Source organism: Manacus candei, unplaced genomic scaffold, assembly GCF_025592945.1.
Source record: "Manacus candei isolate 608988 ecotype Guabito, Panama unplaced genomic scaffold, ASM2559294v1 h1tg000048l, whole genome shotgun sequence".
Taxonomy (NCBI): Eukaryota; Metazoa; Chordata; class Aves; order Passeriformes; family Pipridae; genus Manacus; species Manacus candei.
In genome coordinates this window covers 320,550-335,872 of record NW_026138096.1, presented here as the reverse complement: position 1 = coordinate 335,872, position 15,323 = coordinate 320,550, and the positions used below count along the sequence as shown (strand labels likewise).

At 39.9% G+C, this 15,323-nt stretch overlaps 1 protein-coding gene and 1 long non-coding RNA gene across 11 annotated transcripts in view; one reads left to right on the top strand and one right to left on the bottom strand.

Moving 5' to 3' along the window:
* Positions 1-15,323, top strand: part of LOC127476075 (uncharacterized) — a 108,120-nt gene that overhangs the window by 57,764 nt on the left and 35,033 nt on the right. The window lies entirely within an intron of this gene.
* Positions 9,266-15,323, bottom strand: part of LDB2 (LIM domain binding 2) — a 304,168-nt gene continuing 298,110 nt past the window's right edge. For 6 of the 10 annotated variants that reach the window (XM_051798468.1, XM_051798465.1, XM_051798467.1 and 3 more), the window contains one exon: positions 9,266-10,535. In XM_051798468.1, the coding sequence (XP_051654428.1) occupies positions 10,305-10,535 (231 nt within the window). In that variant the 3' untranslated portion in view covers positions 9,266-10,304. Of the gene's footprint in view, positions 10,571-13,233; positions 13,377-15,323 lie in introns of all 10 variants that reach the window. The other 4 variants (XM_051798471.1, XM_051798470.1, XM_051798472.1 and 1 more) reach the window with 2 other exon arrangements.

Sequence of the window (15,323 nt, the reverse complement as noted above, 5' to 3'; positions counted from 1 at the left end):
AAATAAAAAAAGGACCATAATTGTAGGCAATGCACTTTAGCGGCTCAGTTCAGTATGGCATAGCCTCAAAAATGCATTTCAGAACTGATCTCTTCATCACATGGGGGAAAGGGGCTGACAGAGCTGCAAGCACAGAGGCACAGCATCTGCTAAGACTTTACTGCCTGGCCACTGTTCTAGCACACTTGCCATCACTGCTAAGCCTGTGACACGGTGGGGCTGAAGCCAGCCTTGGACTGATGGGTCACTCTGAAAACTGCAGGCAGAAAGGCCAGGTAACGGGATCACCTTTGTGAGAGCAGAAAGGTGGCAGAGAAGCTGAATGTGGAGCTGGTGTTCAGCAGCCCCATCGGTAGAAGATGTAGGGGCTCTTGATGAAGTTAGGGGGTCAGTTCAAAATCTTTTCAGTTGTAAAACAGAGGGTGAGGAGGCAGAGTCTCTTCAAAAAGGAACTGAACAATTGTCCTGGTTTTGACTGAGAAAGAGTTAACTTTCTTCAGCTGGTACAGTGCCGTGGCTTGGATTTTGTGTGAGAATAATGTTGACAACACACTGATGTTTTGGCTGTTGCTCAGTGGTACTTACTGTAAATCAAGGACTTTTCAGTGTCTCATGCTCTGCCAGTGAGCAGGTGCACAAGAAGCCATGAGGGAGCATAGCCAGGAGAGCTGACCCGAACTGGCCAAAGGACTGTTCCATTCCATAGAATGTTCAGTATATAAACTGAGGGGAGCTGGCTGGGATGGGCCAACTGCTGCTCAGGGTTGGACTGGGTATCAGTCAGTGGGTGGTGAGAAATTGTTGTGTGCCTCACCTGTTTCTCTTGAGTTTTATTCCTCTCCCTCTCTCATTTTCATTACAATTATTATTTTTGTTATTATTATCACTAGTATAATTATATTTTACCTTGTTTTAACTATTAAACTGTTCTTATCTCAACTCATGAGTTTTACTTTTTTTCCCCTGATTCTCCTCCCCATCCCACCAGAGAGGGGGTGGGTGTTTGGGGGAGTGTTTAGTGTGAGCAAGGAGCTATGTGGTATTTAGTTGCCAGCTGGGGTTAAACCACAACAACTGTGCAATGCCAATAGTTTGATTGGAGACACCAGCAAGAATTGTATAAGGGTCTCCTTACTGGCTAATGCAGTAGCATTACTAAAAGGGTATATATCCTCTAAATGCATTCCCCAGCAAAAAGGGTAGGCTGCTGGCTCCAGCAGGTAACAGTGCAGAAGGGAGATTTTCCATTGAGGGGGTTGTGAGGTGTTTTATTCAGGTTTAAAGCAGGTGACACCTGCTCTTGGGGCTTCCATAGAACTGAAAATGCATATCTCAAAGGTTGATGAAGAGTGGAACAGAAAAAGACCTTTTTTTTTCCATATGGGGATCCTTTTGGTGGCATAGGGAAGGAAATATTTCACTAGGAAATAGGAATAGTCATCAAGGAAAGATGTAGAAAACAGAAAAATTACAGGATGAAATAGGCTCAGTGGCAAAACAACTGGGGGGTTGAAAAATTACCAGAAAAGCGATATTCTCAAGAGTGCAAGCAATAGCACAAGCTCCACTGAAAATGAGGTTAGTTTTGGAAATTAACATCACATCTGTCTAGTTCCAATAATCCTTGTCCATTTTAAAATGGAGCTCATGCCACAAGATATCTGCTATAAATAATCAAATACATTATAACCTGGACATATCCTCTACATCAAATAATCCTACCATAAAAACTGAGAATAAAGGAATTTTCTGGATAACTAGCACTTAAGAAATTGTTCCCCGGTGGGTTATTTGCAGCCTATTCTCTACTTCAGTAGGAGTTTATGTTGAATAACTCACAGCTGTGGAAATACCTGCACAATGGAATTTAATGCTGCTAATAAAGGGATCCAAATTGGCACAGCTTCACTCAAGACACACTAATGTTAAGATATACAAGTGTCTTGGGTCATGTAAAAGGCTGAGTGGCTTCAGTGCAGAACTGTGGATGCTCATGTGGAGGGGTGGTACCCACTGCTGAAGGATGGGATGCTGCAGTGAGTGAACAAGGCAGCCCCGTGCTGTCCTGGAGCCTCATCGAGGCACTGCTGGTTTCCTGTGAGGGACCATGAATGTGCCATGAGGCCAGATCAGCTCTGAAGCCTTTTGTCTTTGTACAGGAAGTGGGATTGTCATCATAGTCCTTTTGAGGGAATTACAGGAAACTGTTTTTTGGGAACTGCTGCACTGTATACACAGAGAGTGCCATAAAGCCACGCATGTACACAGTGGCCACATTCCAGTCAGGGGTAATCCATTCTGGTCACATTTAAGGGACCAGCTGCCATAAGAACATCCCAAGATGAACCCTTGTAACTGGAAAGCCAGAGCTGACAACTCTGTATGCCTCTTTTAATTTTTCTTTTTTTTTTTTTTTTTGACTCTCCTAGATTAGTCTATTTTCAAATATTGAAGGGAACTGGGGAAGGGAGGAGAGGAGAAAGATGGAATAACTGATGTTTTGGATGATCTACATCATTCATATGTCCTTCAACTATCTCTCTGCAACATTTACAAGCATATTTCTGTAGAGAGTTGGGCAGGACACAGCCTGTGTAATTCACTCTGCAGCATCATGGGTTAGTCAAAAGCCTTGAGAAGGGAACCTCATCAGCCCACCCCTGGCTAGATCAGAGCTGCTTGTATTTGATATTTTACTTCCAGCTCAAGAAATTTTTAACTGTTTGTTTTAAACTTAAAACAAATTTGTGGTACTTGTAGTTTCATGCAAATCACATCTGGAAAGAAAATTATCAAAGTACAAGTTAAAATTTCAATACCTAGAAGAAACCAAAAGAATAAAAGGCATTCAAACCAAACAAAAAACTTTTGGTTGAATAAAAAAAAAATAAAGAATTATGATTTTGAGGAATCATTACTTCTATACATATATTCTGGGTGTTTCACAGCAGCCTGCAGTTGTATAGGCAGATATTTGGCAGTGATAGTCAACCACAAACCTTCCCTCAAGAAAGGCCCTGATCTGGAGGAGATTGCAGGGTACTCGGATGGAGGGTGAAGTATTGGTAAGGGTATAACAGTCTCAGAAAAGCTATGACTGCAGCCAGGGTTTTAATGTGACAAAATGACTCCCCTGGTTTCAAGGTAGAGATGTCCCTGTGTTTTCTTTCTTCTACCTTAAAGGATATATCAAATTAATCTGCCTGTTAAAGGAGATTGTTGCAATTAAAAAACAAGAACAGTTTCTGGCACTAACCTGCATGGTCACAGGTGATTAAACAATAAAACAAATTAATAAAATTAATAAAATATAAAATAAGATCAATTTTCCATTTTCCCTTCTGAGTCTTGACCTTGCAGCTACATGTCTGCCCTGGTATGGGGAAGTGCCTGCATGAGGCTCATCCCTAGAAGTTTGCTTTCATTACTGATTGCAGTTTTCTTACCCAATACATTGAGTTTTCTTGGAAACTGCTGTCTTGTAGATTGCCGCTTTCGGAAGCATCAGACTGTTCGAAGGCAATTAGTACACAGACCATCCTTCCTTTCCCAACAGTTCCCCTCCCTGCTTGAGAACTGGCCATGTCATGGGTCTCACAGAAAAATCATAGGACTTGACAACTCTCATTCCATTTTAAAAGCCCATATCCCACTATTACATGGTCTTCAGCTCAAAAATGTTGCCTCCCTGCAGAGTGCCACTGTTCAGTTCCTCATTATAAACTGGCCATTAGAATTTTTTCTTCCCTCTCAGGAATGCAGCTGGCATCTACAGAAAAGCCAAATCCTGCTGCGTGAAATTTGTGAGTTAGGCCCTTCTCAAGGAAATTCTGACTTAAAAAAAGGGAGTATATTTAAAAATAATACATTTTCTGGGAGAAAAAAGGCTGATATAGGCTATATTTTTTGAGTTCTTAGGCTGAAACAGCAGCAAAACTTGGAAGTTTGCTAAACAAAGTCAACTTGAAAGTCCTTGTCCCTGTTGACACAAAGACCAGCAGCAGAGATAGCTGTGGTATGTAAAAATGAAATTGCATTACTCCTACACAGCTCAGAAACCACAATAAAGGTTCTTGATTGCTGTCCAGAGTCCTTAGCAATATGTCCAGCTCCTGGAGCACTTCCCACCTGATTCACACTGGAGGAGCTGGTGGTCTAAGCACAGATACAGACATAGAGCTGCTGACAAACACGAATGAAAAGATAGCTGTCTCAGTTGTTCACCCTTTGTTATCACCCTTTGGAACATGAGTTTAACCTGAAGGGGAGATTTCAAAGAAAACAGCTGAAAATTTCTTTTCAGACTGGAGTTTGCAGTTAAAGACAGGCAGAAGCCCCAGTATCGATCACAGTTCCTAAATTTCACACCTTCTGTCTGCTGAATTTGAGCTCTCTTGGCAAGCTGGGAGCAAACCACCTTGGTTTTGATGGGTTTGTCTGTGTGGAGCACACACAGGTCCTGCATTCTGTATTACACATGGCCAGAAGATGGAAAGTTAAAAACTTTGTGCAAAATGACAAACAAATTTTCATAAGATATCAAAGACTGATGGAAGAAAATAGAATGGAAAACCCCCCCAGCATCTGAAAGCACCAAACACCAGTTCTTAAAAGCTTTTTCAGTACTCAGACCCCCCAAGAGACCGCTCAGGGAGGATAAAACTTCATGTGATGAAATTAGAGTTGCAGTTGAATGTGATAAGATGTGTTAAATGCCTGCTTCGTATCAAACATTTGCTAAAATGTCTCCTAATGCACATACAAAAGAGACGCTAACCTTATATATTACAACTGTTCAATATGAAATTATACACAGCATCTCTGATGAATTCGGAGTTGTTGAGACAGAACTATTAATTAAACTGGGCTGATATACAACTTGAGGATCTCCACAGATCAGGTAGAATTTCTTTTAGCATGGTATAAAGTACACAGTCTGAGAAATGCTCTGCATGTCACCTTCCAACTGGTAAGATATTGGACACCTGAGAAGTGTTTCTGTCACAGGGCACTGTACAAAGTGAAAAAAAAAAAAAAAAAAAAAATTGGACTCCAGCTATGAGCACTGACCTAAAGGATCATGAATTTGGGTGTCCAGCAGGCATGGAGGCACACTGTGTGGGCATTTATCTGCTTCAGCTGAAACACGTTCCCTTGCTAATGTGCAATAACCTGAATTATCAGGGATGGATTTAGTATCTTATCCAAACTGAAGCTTACCAGTCTCATCCTGCTTCCTATAAAATTGATGGAAACACAGTTGGGAATTTCTTGGGGAGCTGGAGTGCTTGTGCTCTGTTGTGGTTGGATGCTTTTTATAACATTTTTGATTCTGTATGCACGAGTGTATTATTTTCTGATGTCATCTTTAGTGCATAATGGTGTTTTAAAATGTGCTTATGAATTAAGACTTCCCATAGACCCTTTAAAATTATTTCTTGATGTGAGGGATAGTTCTTTTATTTTGGAAGTGATTCACAGGGTCAGGGAAGAAATGCTTTTACGGTTAAATTGTTCCATCACTGTTCCCAATAAAGCCTCTCCCTTTGAAAGAACTGATACTAGTTGCTGTCAAAATAACATGGTAAATTAGAACAGATTTTAATACTCTGAACATTGAGTGGAAATTCATATTTTCTCATGAAATGTACCAACATGGTCCATAAATTTAGAGACTTCCATAAGTGACTTTCTATCTAAAGGTACCATCTGCCATTCTGAAATGCTAGGGTACCACCAGGCTTCCTAATAGAACATAATAGTATGTTGGAATAACAGCAGTTCTATGGGATGTTAAATATTCAGTAGCTTCTCTTACATAGTAGAAGATTCAGGCCTTAGCCTTGTATAAAAATATGCTGTCAAAAAGCTAGAAAAAACATACAAATCATCCAGTCCTACACAATAAAACCAGCTGCTGGGGTTACGTGTGCCCCAGGGCAGCTTTAATTTGGACATGCAATATATCACCATGGGGCTACTTGATCAGAGTTGCAGTCTCAGGAAATATTTTCAGGACTATTCAATTTCCATTAGCAGTTTCTCCAGGATATGTTAGACACAAACTGGGTTTCCTTCAGTATCAATCATTCCTGTTTTCTCTTTCATCCTGTCTTTGCTAAAATGGGATTTTCATGGAGGCCGTGAAATTGCAAAATTTAGTCTGTTCTATCATTTAGACTCCGTTAATGGTGTTTTGCAGCAACAGCTGGGTAAGGAGCCTCTCTCCACCCTGGTGCTAGAGAACACCCAATGATGTCCAGTATTTTCCTTTCCCTTTGGTAGTTTCCTCCCCCTCTGGCCCCTGTGTGTTTCTGCACACTTTCAGACAGATCATCCTTGGTAGCTCTCTGGGACGGGGCACTTCTTGCTTTGTCCCCCAAGGATCCAAGTTGGTTACACTTTGCTAATGTGTGATAGCAGTACCTTCTCCAGGACCAAGGTTAAAAATGAGTCACAACTTTCACAGAGGCCTGTGATGCTCCAAGCATGCAAATACTAGTTATACCTCCCAAGGTCCCTTCCAAACCGAATTATCCTACTACATTATTACATTCATACATATCAATGCATAGATGATGAAACCTGAGGACACCTTTCTGAAAAAACTACAAAGTTGCAAATACTGCTTATTTTTGCTTGTTGTGGAAAGAGAGAAAGAAGGAGACTGAAGAACTGAAATGTTCTCACGAGGGGCAGCCAGTGAGACCAGCTGATGACTCATGCGAGTTGGAAGTTCCCTGAGAAGGGGACTTTGCTGAACAAAGATCCACAAAAAATATTAATCCCCAAACAAAGCAATTCAAAGAACAATCAAAACCCACCAGTGCCTATGACTCTTGCAGGGTTCAAGTCCTTTGTAACAGCAACCAGCTTGGTTATCAGTGTTCATATTCAGTCACTTTACTAATTATGTGATCTGCTTTTCCAAGTAAACTGGAATTTCCTCCCTCTGATTTGTGAGGGCACTTCTCAGAGCCAGTATTTCCCTCCATTTAGCTAAAACAAACAAGAGCTTTCTCTTTGAAAGTATTTCAACATCATAAGTTTCCTTCCTCCTTTTAATAGCTGCAGGGCTCCCCAGAGGGAAGTATCAACAACATTATTCCCTTCCAAATTCTAAGAGAGATACAATGTTCTGGTAGGTGTTGGGATTAGATTACAGTAAAATTAATTATTGGTTTCAAGCTTTCACTCTTCAGGCTGCAACCTGAGCTCTCACAGACCTGTTACCTTACCTGTACCAGGTTACACCTGTGGTGTTTATTCACCTTTCCCACTGCTCTGTGCCAGACACTCATGGAGCACACAGAAACCACAGTGTCATTTAATTGCAACCCCCAACCAAAAGCCACAAAATCCATTAGTTCATGTGATCACTGTACTTTAATCCTATACCTGTTGGGGAGTGTTCCTGAGGACAGGACACAAGCACTTGGGATTAGAAACGGGATCACAGGCTCTTTCTTGATAAGTTTACCATGACATTTGAAATAGGGTAAGAAAAGCCAATGCAGCAGCTCAGAGAACAAAGGAAGGAGCAGTGAGGAGACTGCATGTCCAGCTGCTGTACATCTCGACCTGATTCCTTGAGCTGGCCCATTTTGGACATTTCTTTTATGAATAAATAAGCGAATAAATAAAATTAGCTAGCTCCATCTGTTATTCACCCTAACCACAACAGGGTGGATTGATAGCTTGTAGACGAGGTTTTTGAGGAGATATGGAGAAAGTGTCCTTCCAGATTAATTCAAGGACAGGACTCCAAGGAGTCTGTTGCCCATTTTTCAAGCGATCCTATGTTTATTTACTGAAACAACAGGAGTAATATGACATCATAAATCTTTTAAAAATTGAAATAGTAGTGCCAGTCTTGAAAGATTAATAATAAGGAACGCCTTTTAGAGTGTGCTTGTGGAAATGTAACATGAATGATTAGTGGTGTTGAACGTTAGAATTACAGTGTATAATTGTAATGTTATAGCAGTTATATAGGAGCCAGAGATTCCTTAATGGAATACATTGTGAATTTAATTATTTACATGGAAAAATCAGGACTGATATAGTCACTGAATGATAGACCTACAGTTTCCTATATTCTGCAAGTGTCACGAAGGAGCAGCATTGCTATCCACGTTTGTTATTTAGATAGATTTAAATTCTACCCTACAACTGATATCCTTTGTGCTCTAGAGCCTGGAGTGTCTTTTAGGCTATCTTCCTGCAAGGCATACCATAGGTGCCAAAATTCATTGAACAAGGATTTTGATTACAGGAGCATGGACCCACGTCAGGGGCTGAGGTTGGTTCCTGGGGCAGAGAGGGAGCTGTCTTGCTAAGAAACAAGTGGCCACACAGGGTGCTTTGCCCTCTATTCCTTCTGCACTGGTCACTTCAAAACTCTTTGGTGGCATCACATCTAGCAAAAGCATGATTAAAAAATATCTATATATTTTTGGGATATATAGATTTCCCTAGACTGACTTCAGGGTGTATGTACAGCCACTCAAAAAACCCCCCTAGAAGTTCTTCAGCTGTTTTTATAATGTCAGTAATATTAAAAATACAGTTTCAGGCAAGAGCAAAACATCACCCCCGTGCAGAAAAGGCAGGATTGTGTAGACTCAGTATCTCTGTGTCGGCAGCTCTCCCTGTCTTTGCCACTCGCAGGGTGCACCTTGCAGGGCTTCCCAGCTGCCCCGGGACGCAGGCGTGTCCCTCTGTGCCTCCCGGTTCAGCCGAGGGGCTTTCCGGGCTGGGCTGTGCTCAGAGCAGCGGCACCACTCCGGGGGTTTTGCTTGCTCGGTGAACAATGGATATGTTAGCAAAGGGAAGAAAGACGGAGAATTTTTGAAATCCTCTCAGCCCCAGTTGAGGGACTCATCATACAGCTATCAGACAGGATTCAGCAGAGTGGAAATCCCTGTTCTGATAAGCCCCAGCCCTGGAAGGCGAGGGATGCAAAGTTCAGGATGGAGGTGTGCTGGCTGGATGCCCTGCACTCCCTCACACTTGGCTTTCCCAGCTGTAACCCACCCCTGGTGTTGCACATCGTTATTGTTAAAAAAGATCATCTAACCAAATCGAGCTGTAAATGATTCACACCCAAGTACAGACTTTCCCTTTTGCTGGAAAAAGACTGAAATTCAGTGAAAGTCTATTTTCAAAAATTCTTGGTGTGTGATCCTGTCTTGGTGTGTGATCCTGCACACAGGCATGTATGTTTTGCATGCAAGGAACTGTAAATGCACTGTATAAGAGCACGTTTGTTAACACAGTTTATTGGCACACTTATTGGCAAAGCATACATAAAATACAGTTGTATTATATAACACACTGACTCACTGTGTCTTTACATAATGAGTTGAACATATTAATATGTAAATGAAAAAAATTAGTTTCTTTTATAAAGTTTCACATAAATACACCGGAATTAAAAAAAAAAAGTAAAAGAAAAAATGAGGGCTTTACAAAAATATTATACAAGAAATATACTATGAAAAGAAATAACAACAAAGCCAACTCAGATACAATAATAAAAACACAAAAGTTTTAGATTTATTAAGCTGCCCACAAAGTTAATGGATTACATGGCTTTAAAATATCTGGATCGACAGCAATTTTACAAAGCATAAACTCTCATAGGACTGGGTGTCTTTTTCCACATAAAAATATTTCTCATGTCTTTGATGAAAAAAAGACATTTCTTGTTTCAGTATTTTTATTAAATGATGGATAGAGTATCTACTGGCATCAGCTAAATGTAAATTAAAAATGCTGGATCCTTTATATGATTAACTGATGGAAGAAAAGTTAAAGAAAGAACAAAAGTTACTTTAAATTACTTTTCCTTAAAAGCTGATCTTTTTCTGAAACAAGAAATTTCAGGTGCAAGTTGAAAAGCAGAAAATATATTACAATTGTAAAAAGTTTTACATAGTTACGTTAATGAGATCCTGAGCACTGATGACTTTAAAATATGGCCATTGTTTGATGAGGAAAAAAACAACCCCTTCCAATAAAACGCACTGTCAGAAATTTTTCATGAGATGCTGTATCTTTTCCAATTATTTTAATCGAGGTCAGTGCCAGTATCATGTTGTATGAGAATGCTTCCAAGGTATGTATATGGAAGCTTATACAAGAGTTTTCCCTAATGAAAAAAAATTGGATAGCTTTAGTTTAGAAATAGATACTTTATAATTTGAAAGGTGTTTCTTTTAAATTTTATTTTGAATAATGCTGTGAAACAGTAATTAATAACCCACTGACATACATTGCAGTGGGCATGGCTGCAGGTTAACCTATTGGGAAGCTTGTGGTGTGGGGTTTTCAGATTTTGTCTCCTGGTTAGCAGGAGGTTTGCTGTTCCATGGGCTGTTATTTCCCAGTGCAGGTGAATTGTTGAAATCTTCTTCATCATCCATGCCATTTGCTGCATCATACTGTGTATTCTCTAATCTAGTGATAAGCCTTTCGTCTTCATCCCCAAATTCGCCTCCCATCAGAGTTGGTTCTCCTACCACCATCACATCCTGTGAACAGCACCCAATATTTGTTATATGGAAACCTTGAGAGAGAAAAAATCAACTTAAAAAAATTATGTTAGAGAATTTGCATCGCTTAACTTTGTGATATTTGAACAACAGAGTTAAAAGTTCCCGCATAGTAGGAAGCAGGAGACAGGCTTACACTTTATTTCTAATTAAATGAAAAGCTATAACACATCTCTCTAGCTGCATGCTCACGGCTCTGGATCTCAGAACCCCCAGAACTGAAAAGCAGGTAGACTGAAAAATGTGCCTGCTTTTAAGCAAACAAACAGGCTATGAAACTGCTTTTAAACTCCTCCTTGAAATATTTAGCCTTTATCCAGTAATTTTTTCCTGAACCATTTTCTTTGGAAAGGCACCAGGGTGCATCTCAGTTGGAACTTTGCGATATGTGTATTTTAGAAGTAGTTTAAAAGTAACTGCATTTCTTATCCTCAGACTTCTCAAACATGGAACACAACACTAATAAAGATGGTAACTCTCTAATCCATAGCCAGCCAAGCCCTTTTACGCATCTAATATACTTGACATTCTGCTACTTAATTATGGTAATTAATTTAGGTAAAGTTTTCGATAAAAACAATGTTCACACTGATTTGACAATTTGCATAGCTAATTAAGTCATTAGCAAAAACCTGCTGATTGCCAACAAGCCCTGAATTTACCATCTGTTATTTCATGGTGCCTGTCACCTAACTCCATGTAGGCAACCCTGCCGCCAATCTGTGCAGTAAGAGGACCAATCTGTCCAGCTGGTACCGTAAAAGCAAGATGAAGAGTGCTAATTATAATTACACTGATGAAGCTAGTAGTCATCAGAAACTAAAGCATGCAAGAAAGACAGAATTCATCTAATCACTGCTTTAAGTACAAATTGTCCTTCCATGAAAACAAGTAAACCGCCTACTGTACTCCAGTGCATCACAGATTTGCTGCAAAAAACCTAAGCAGCATGGGATAGAAAGGTGCAAACTTGAGATTGGAAAGCAAAGGTGCAAAGCCAGAGAGCTCTCTTGTTCCCTCTGTTCAACAGAGAATCAGGCTGCTGTGCTAACTGCTAAAGAAATATGTGGGATGCATCTTTTCATGCAGCTCAGGTGTCAGGGCATCAGCTAGTGCTTGGTAAAAGTGCAGTAATTCCAGATGTCTAGCTTCATTCCTGCTGATTTAACAAGCTCTTCCAAGAATCCTAGCAAACAACAGATTCATATTTTAAAGGATCTGGTTCTCCTTTTGAATGTAAAAGCATTTGTAAAAAGCAAACAGAAGACACGTTTGCATTTAATAAGTTTTCTTTTTAATCAGATGTGTACTTCCTTCACCACAAAACAACACAAATTATTGCCTTTAAGTGCTTATACTATTTTTTGATATCCCTCAACAAAGGCTGGCATGATACAGAAGAATTTTTGTATCACATTTTCAGCCTATGCTATGTAAAATATTTTTGAGTATATGGAAACTGTTACATGATTTCTTCTTCACTTTGTCTATATTTTGTTACTCCATATATCCATAAAATATTTGGTTAAATAAAACTCACACACAACTTTAAGACATAGAAGTTTTAAAGACAAAGGTGTTCATAAGCAAAAGTTTGTTCTAATTTATTCCATCTCTCTAAACAATAGACAATATATAGTGTGCACTGCTGAACCAGACCTGACCCCATTGTATTGCGAGAGCATTAATGACAAGAGAGACCTGGCAGAGGACAGCAGGTTGGGTTTGAGGTGTGCAGTGTGATATGGCAGGCAAAAAGACCAGAGTGGCTGAAACACAGAATCACTGACCGAGGTGGCAACAGTTCCCTTTACTTCAATGTTCTTGAGTACGGGCCTCAAGTTCTCCCTGCTGCCACACCAGCAAGAGGTCAGTGACTTGGATGAGACTTAGAGAAGCGTATCAAAAATCACCGTGGGGCTAGAACAGCTGGCTGGGGAGGCCACATGAAAGAATTAAATATGTATTACATCCACCAAATGATTGGGAGGGGTAAATATGCTTAACAACTGCAAGTGCTGAAAGGAAGATGATCACTTTAGGCCAATCTGAGGAGATGTAAACTAGGGTACTAAGATGACATTAAGTGAACAAAAATGTAATCCCTACTGCTAAGACAAAATTCCTGTTATTGATAATGGCAAACTGAAGATTAATGACCCCACTGGAACAGTGCTAACTTTGCTGCTCAGGTCACCTAATGCTGGGCTGGGAAAAATCTCAATCTGTGGTAGGAAACATATGTGCATCAGTGGGGAGATGTTCAATCACCTTGTAACTATTTTCGCCTCTAATTTCTCAGATTCTTTGCAAATATTATTCCTTTAGTACAATGACATCCACTGAGAGGGCAGTTTGCATTTCTATTTCTCTCCATGCCATTGAGTCGCTTTCTCTCTCTCTCTGGGAATTAAACTACAATTATGCTGAGGTTAGTGGAGTTTTCCCTCATTCTATTTAAAAGATAGATATCACAGCATTAGTTACAGGACATTTTAAAAAAAATCTTGACAATCTTGCCCCTTCTAGTTATGTCAGGCAAAAATAGTGTCTCAGGAAGCGCACATGCTGTTTCCTCCCCAGAGAGGATTCTGCTCCTTAGACTGAAAGCTGAAGACCCCACCAAGTGCACCCCATTGAACCTCCACTCACTAGATCCCGTGCAATGACCACCAACCTCTGAGGAGGACTGGAAGTGACTCCTTTTAGAGCCCCTCAATGCTTCTCCTTAAATTGGCCAGTGGGGGTCACTGCTGTTGAATGACACAAGGCTCCATCCCTCCCAGGGTTGAGGCTGCAGCTCTGGAGTGCTCCTAGCTCCTGCTCATGGAGTGAGAAGCAGAATCCAAGAATTAAACCCTAGTCTCTTGCATGGCAGCACACACTGCTATGGCCTAGTTATGGTAGCACATATTTGACTAGATTAGTTTAAAAAAGATTTAGTCTGTAGTCACTCAATCTTATTAATTTACTCTGTGATTAGAAACAATATTTTTGGTCAAGGAATGTCTCATGATAGTAAAATATGGTTGCAGTGAAGCACTATAAATAAAGCAGTGGTTGTTTTACATTATGTGATAGAAATGTATTATTTTATAATATAACCACAAAAGCAGCTTTCATGTATATCATACCTTTCATCCTGAAATTACCCTAGTTGCCATCCAAACTTTAATTGATGCATAACAACTACACACAGAGGTCACTTTGTACACAACTCAAATAAAAGCAATTCTATTTAACAGACCGGTCACTTCTCAGGCTTTATCTTTTTTATACCAAGACTCAAAATTTAGCTCTGCTCTGCTCAGTTATGTAACTAAACTTTTTAACTTGGGATCATCCTATATGTAAACAATATCTTAGTGAAGTCTGGAGGTAAACTGCCGGGCCATGTAAAATTCCCCATCCCTATGCCTGCCATCTTTGCTACTGTTAATCCGCGATCCCACCCAGTGTGTTAAAATGATTAGTTCATAGCTCAGGTGTCTCAGTTCTCAGAAGTAGATGAACAGTGCTCACAAGCCTGAGATAATTAAAAATGCCTAACACTAGCAAATATATTGTTCAAGCACGCCTCATACTCCAGGGACTGAAAGTTGCACTAGTTCTAGCAGCTAACATACCTCTAGTGCTAAGTCAAAACAAGGTACCTCCTCCTGCTTTCCTTCTTATGGAATTGTGTTAGTCACGATTATTTTAATAACTGACTTCTTAGCTCCTTACCACAAAAAATTATTAATGATTGAGAGACCCACTGCTGCCCATATCCATCATGTTCACTGCTTCCACTACAAAAACATCAGACTGACGTTGGTGTTGAAATGATCTATAGAAACAGAACTGACATTTTAATTAGGCTTCAGAGTAAACACTTTCTAGCGGAAAATCTTTTGCATTTCATCATAATCCTCCCTGTTAATTTGACATTCTGGTCTTGTTTGGAATATTTTTCCTAAAGTACAAAAACTGGAAAAAAATTTATTCGCTCTCATCTCCTTACGACTAAATCTTGGATTCTGAATTGCACAGTTCTGGACATGGGATAATTTCCGACACTGATCTCTGGCCTTGGAACTGTAACTGTGGTTCTACAACATCTTTACAAACCACCTAAACCTATCCCCTGTTTCTGAAACACATATTGCTCCCTTCCATGTTAGCAGGTTTATTTATGGATTTGGTTTCTGAGGAGCTTACAGAGAACTACAAAGAGAAAGAGAGATTACTGAGGTATGTAACTTGCTTAAAGAGTGCAAGGAGGTTCTAATTAAGACTCTGGATGCAACAAAGAACGTTTGATTTACTTAGTGGCATGTAGTGATGCTTTATTCTTTCCAACACAAATGATATTTCACTGGATTCCTGGTTACAGTACTACACTCAACAGGATCTTCATTAGTAAATGAAAGCAAAATCCACCTATTAATTTCTGTAGTGATGACTGGGAGCAGCCTGGAGCAATGGTTCTTACAGTTTGTGAGAGTTGTGCATTACTGTCAAATTTCAAATATATGAAAATGGATCAATGTGCTCTGTTATTCTTAAACTTAAAAGAAAGTAATATTTATTTGATAATAGCTGTGTGGACCCCTTCTGATGGTCTTGCATACACCTGTCATCCACAGATCACAGTGAACAAGTCACTATTCTACAGTATAGGGGCCTGGGCTTGCAAGAAAGTTTTATTTGAAACAGAAGAGAATGAAGAATGCTAAGGAATATGATTTTAGCCAGTAAAGAGGCTTGAAAACTGAGCAAAGACTT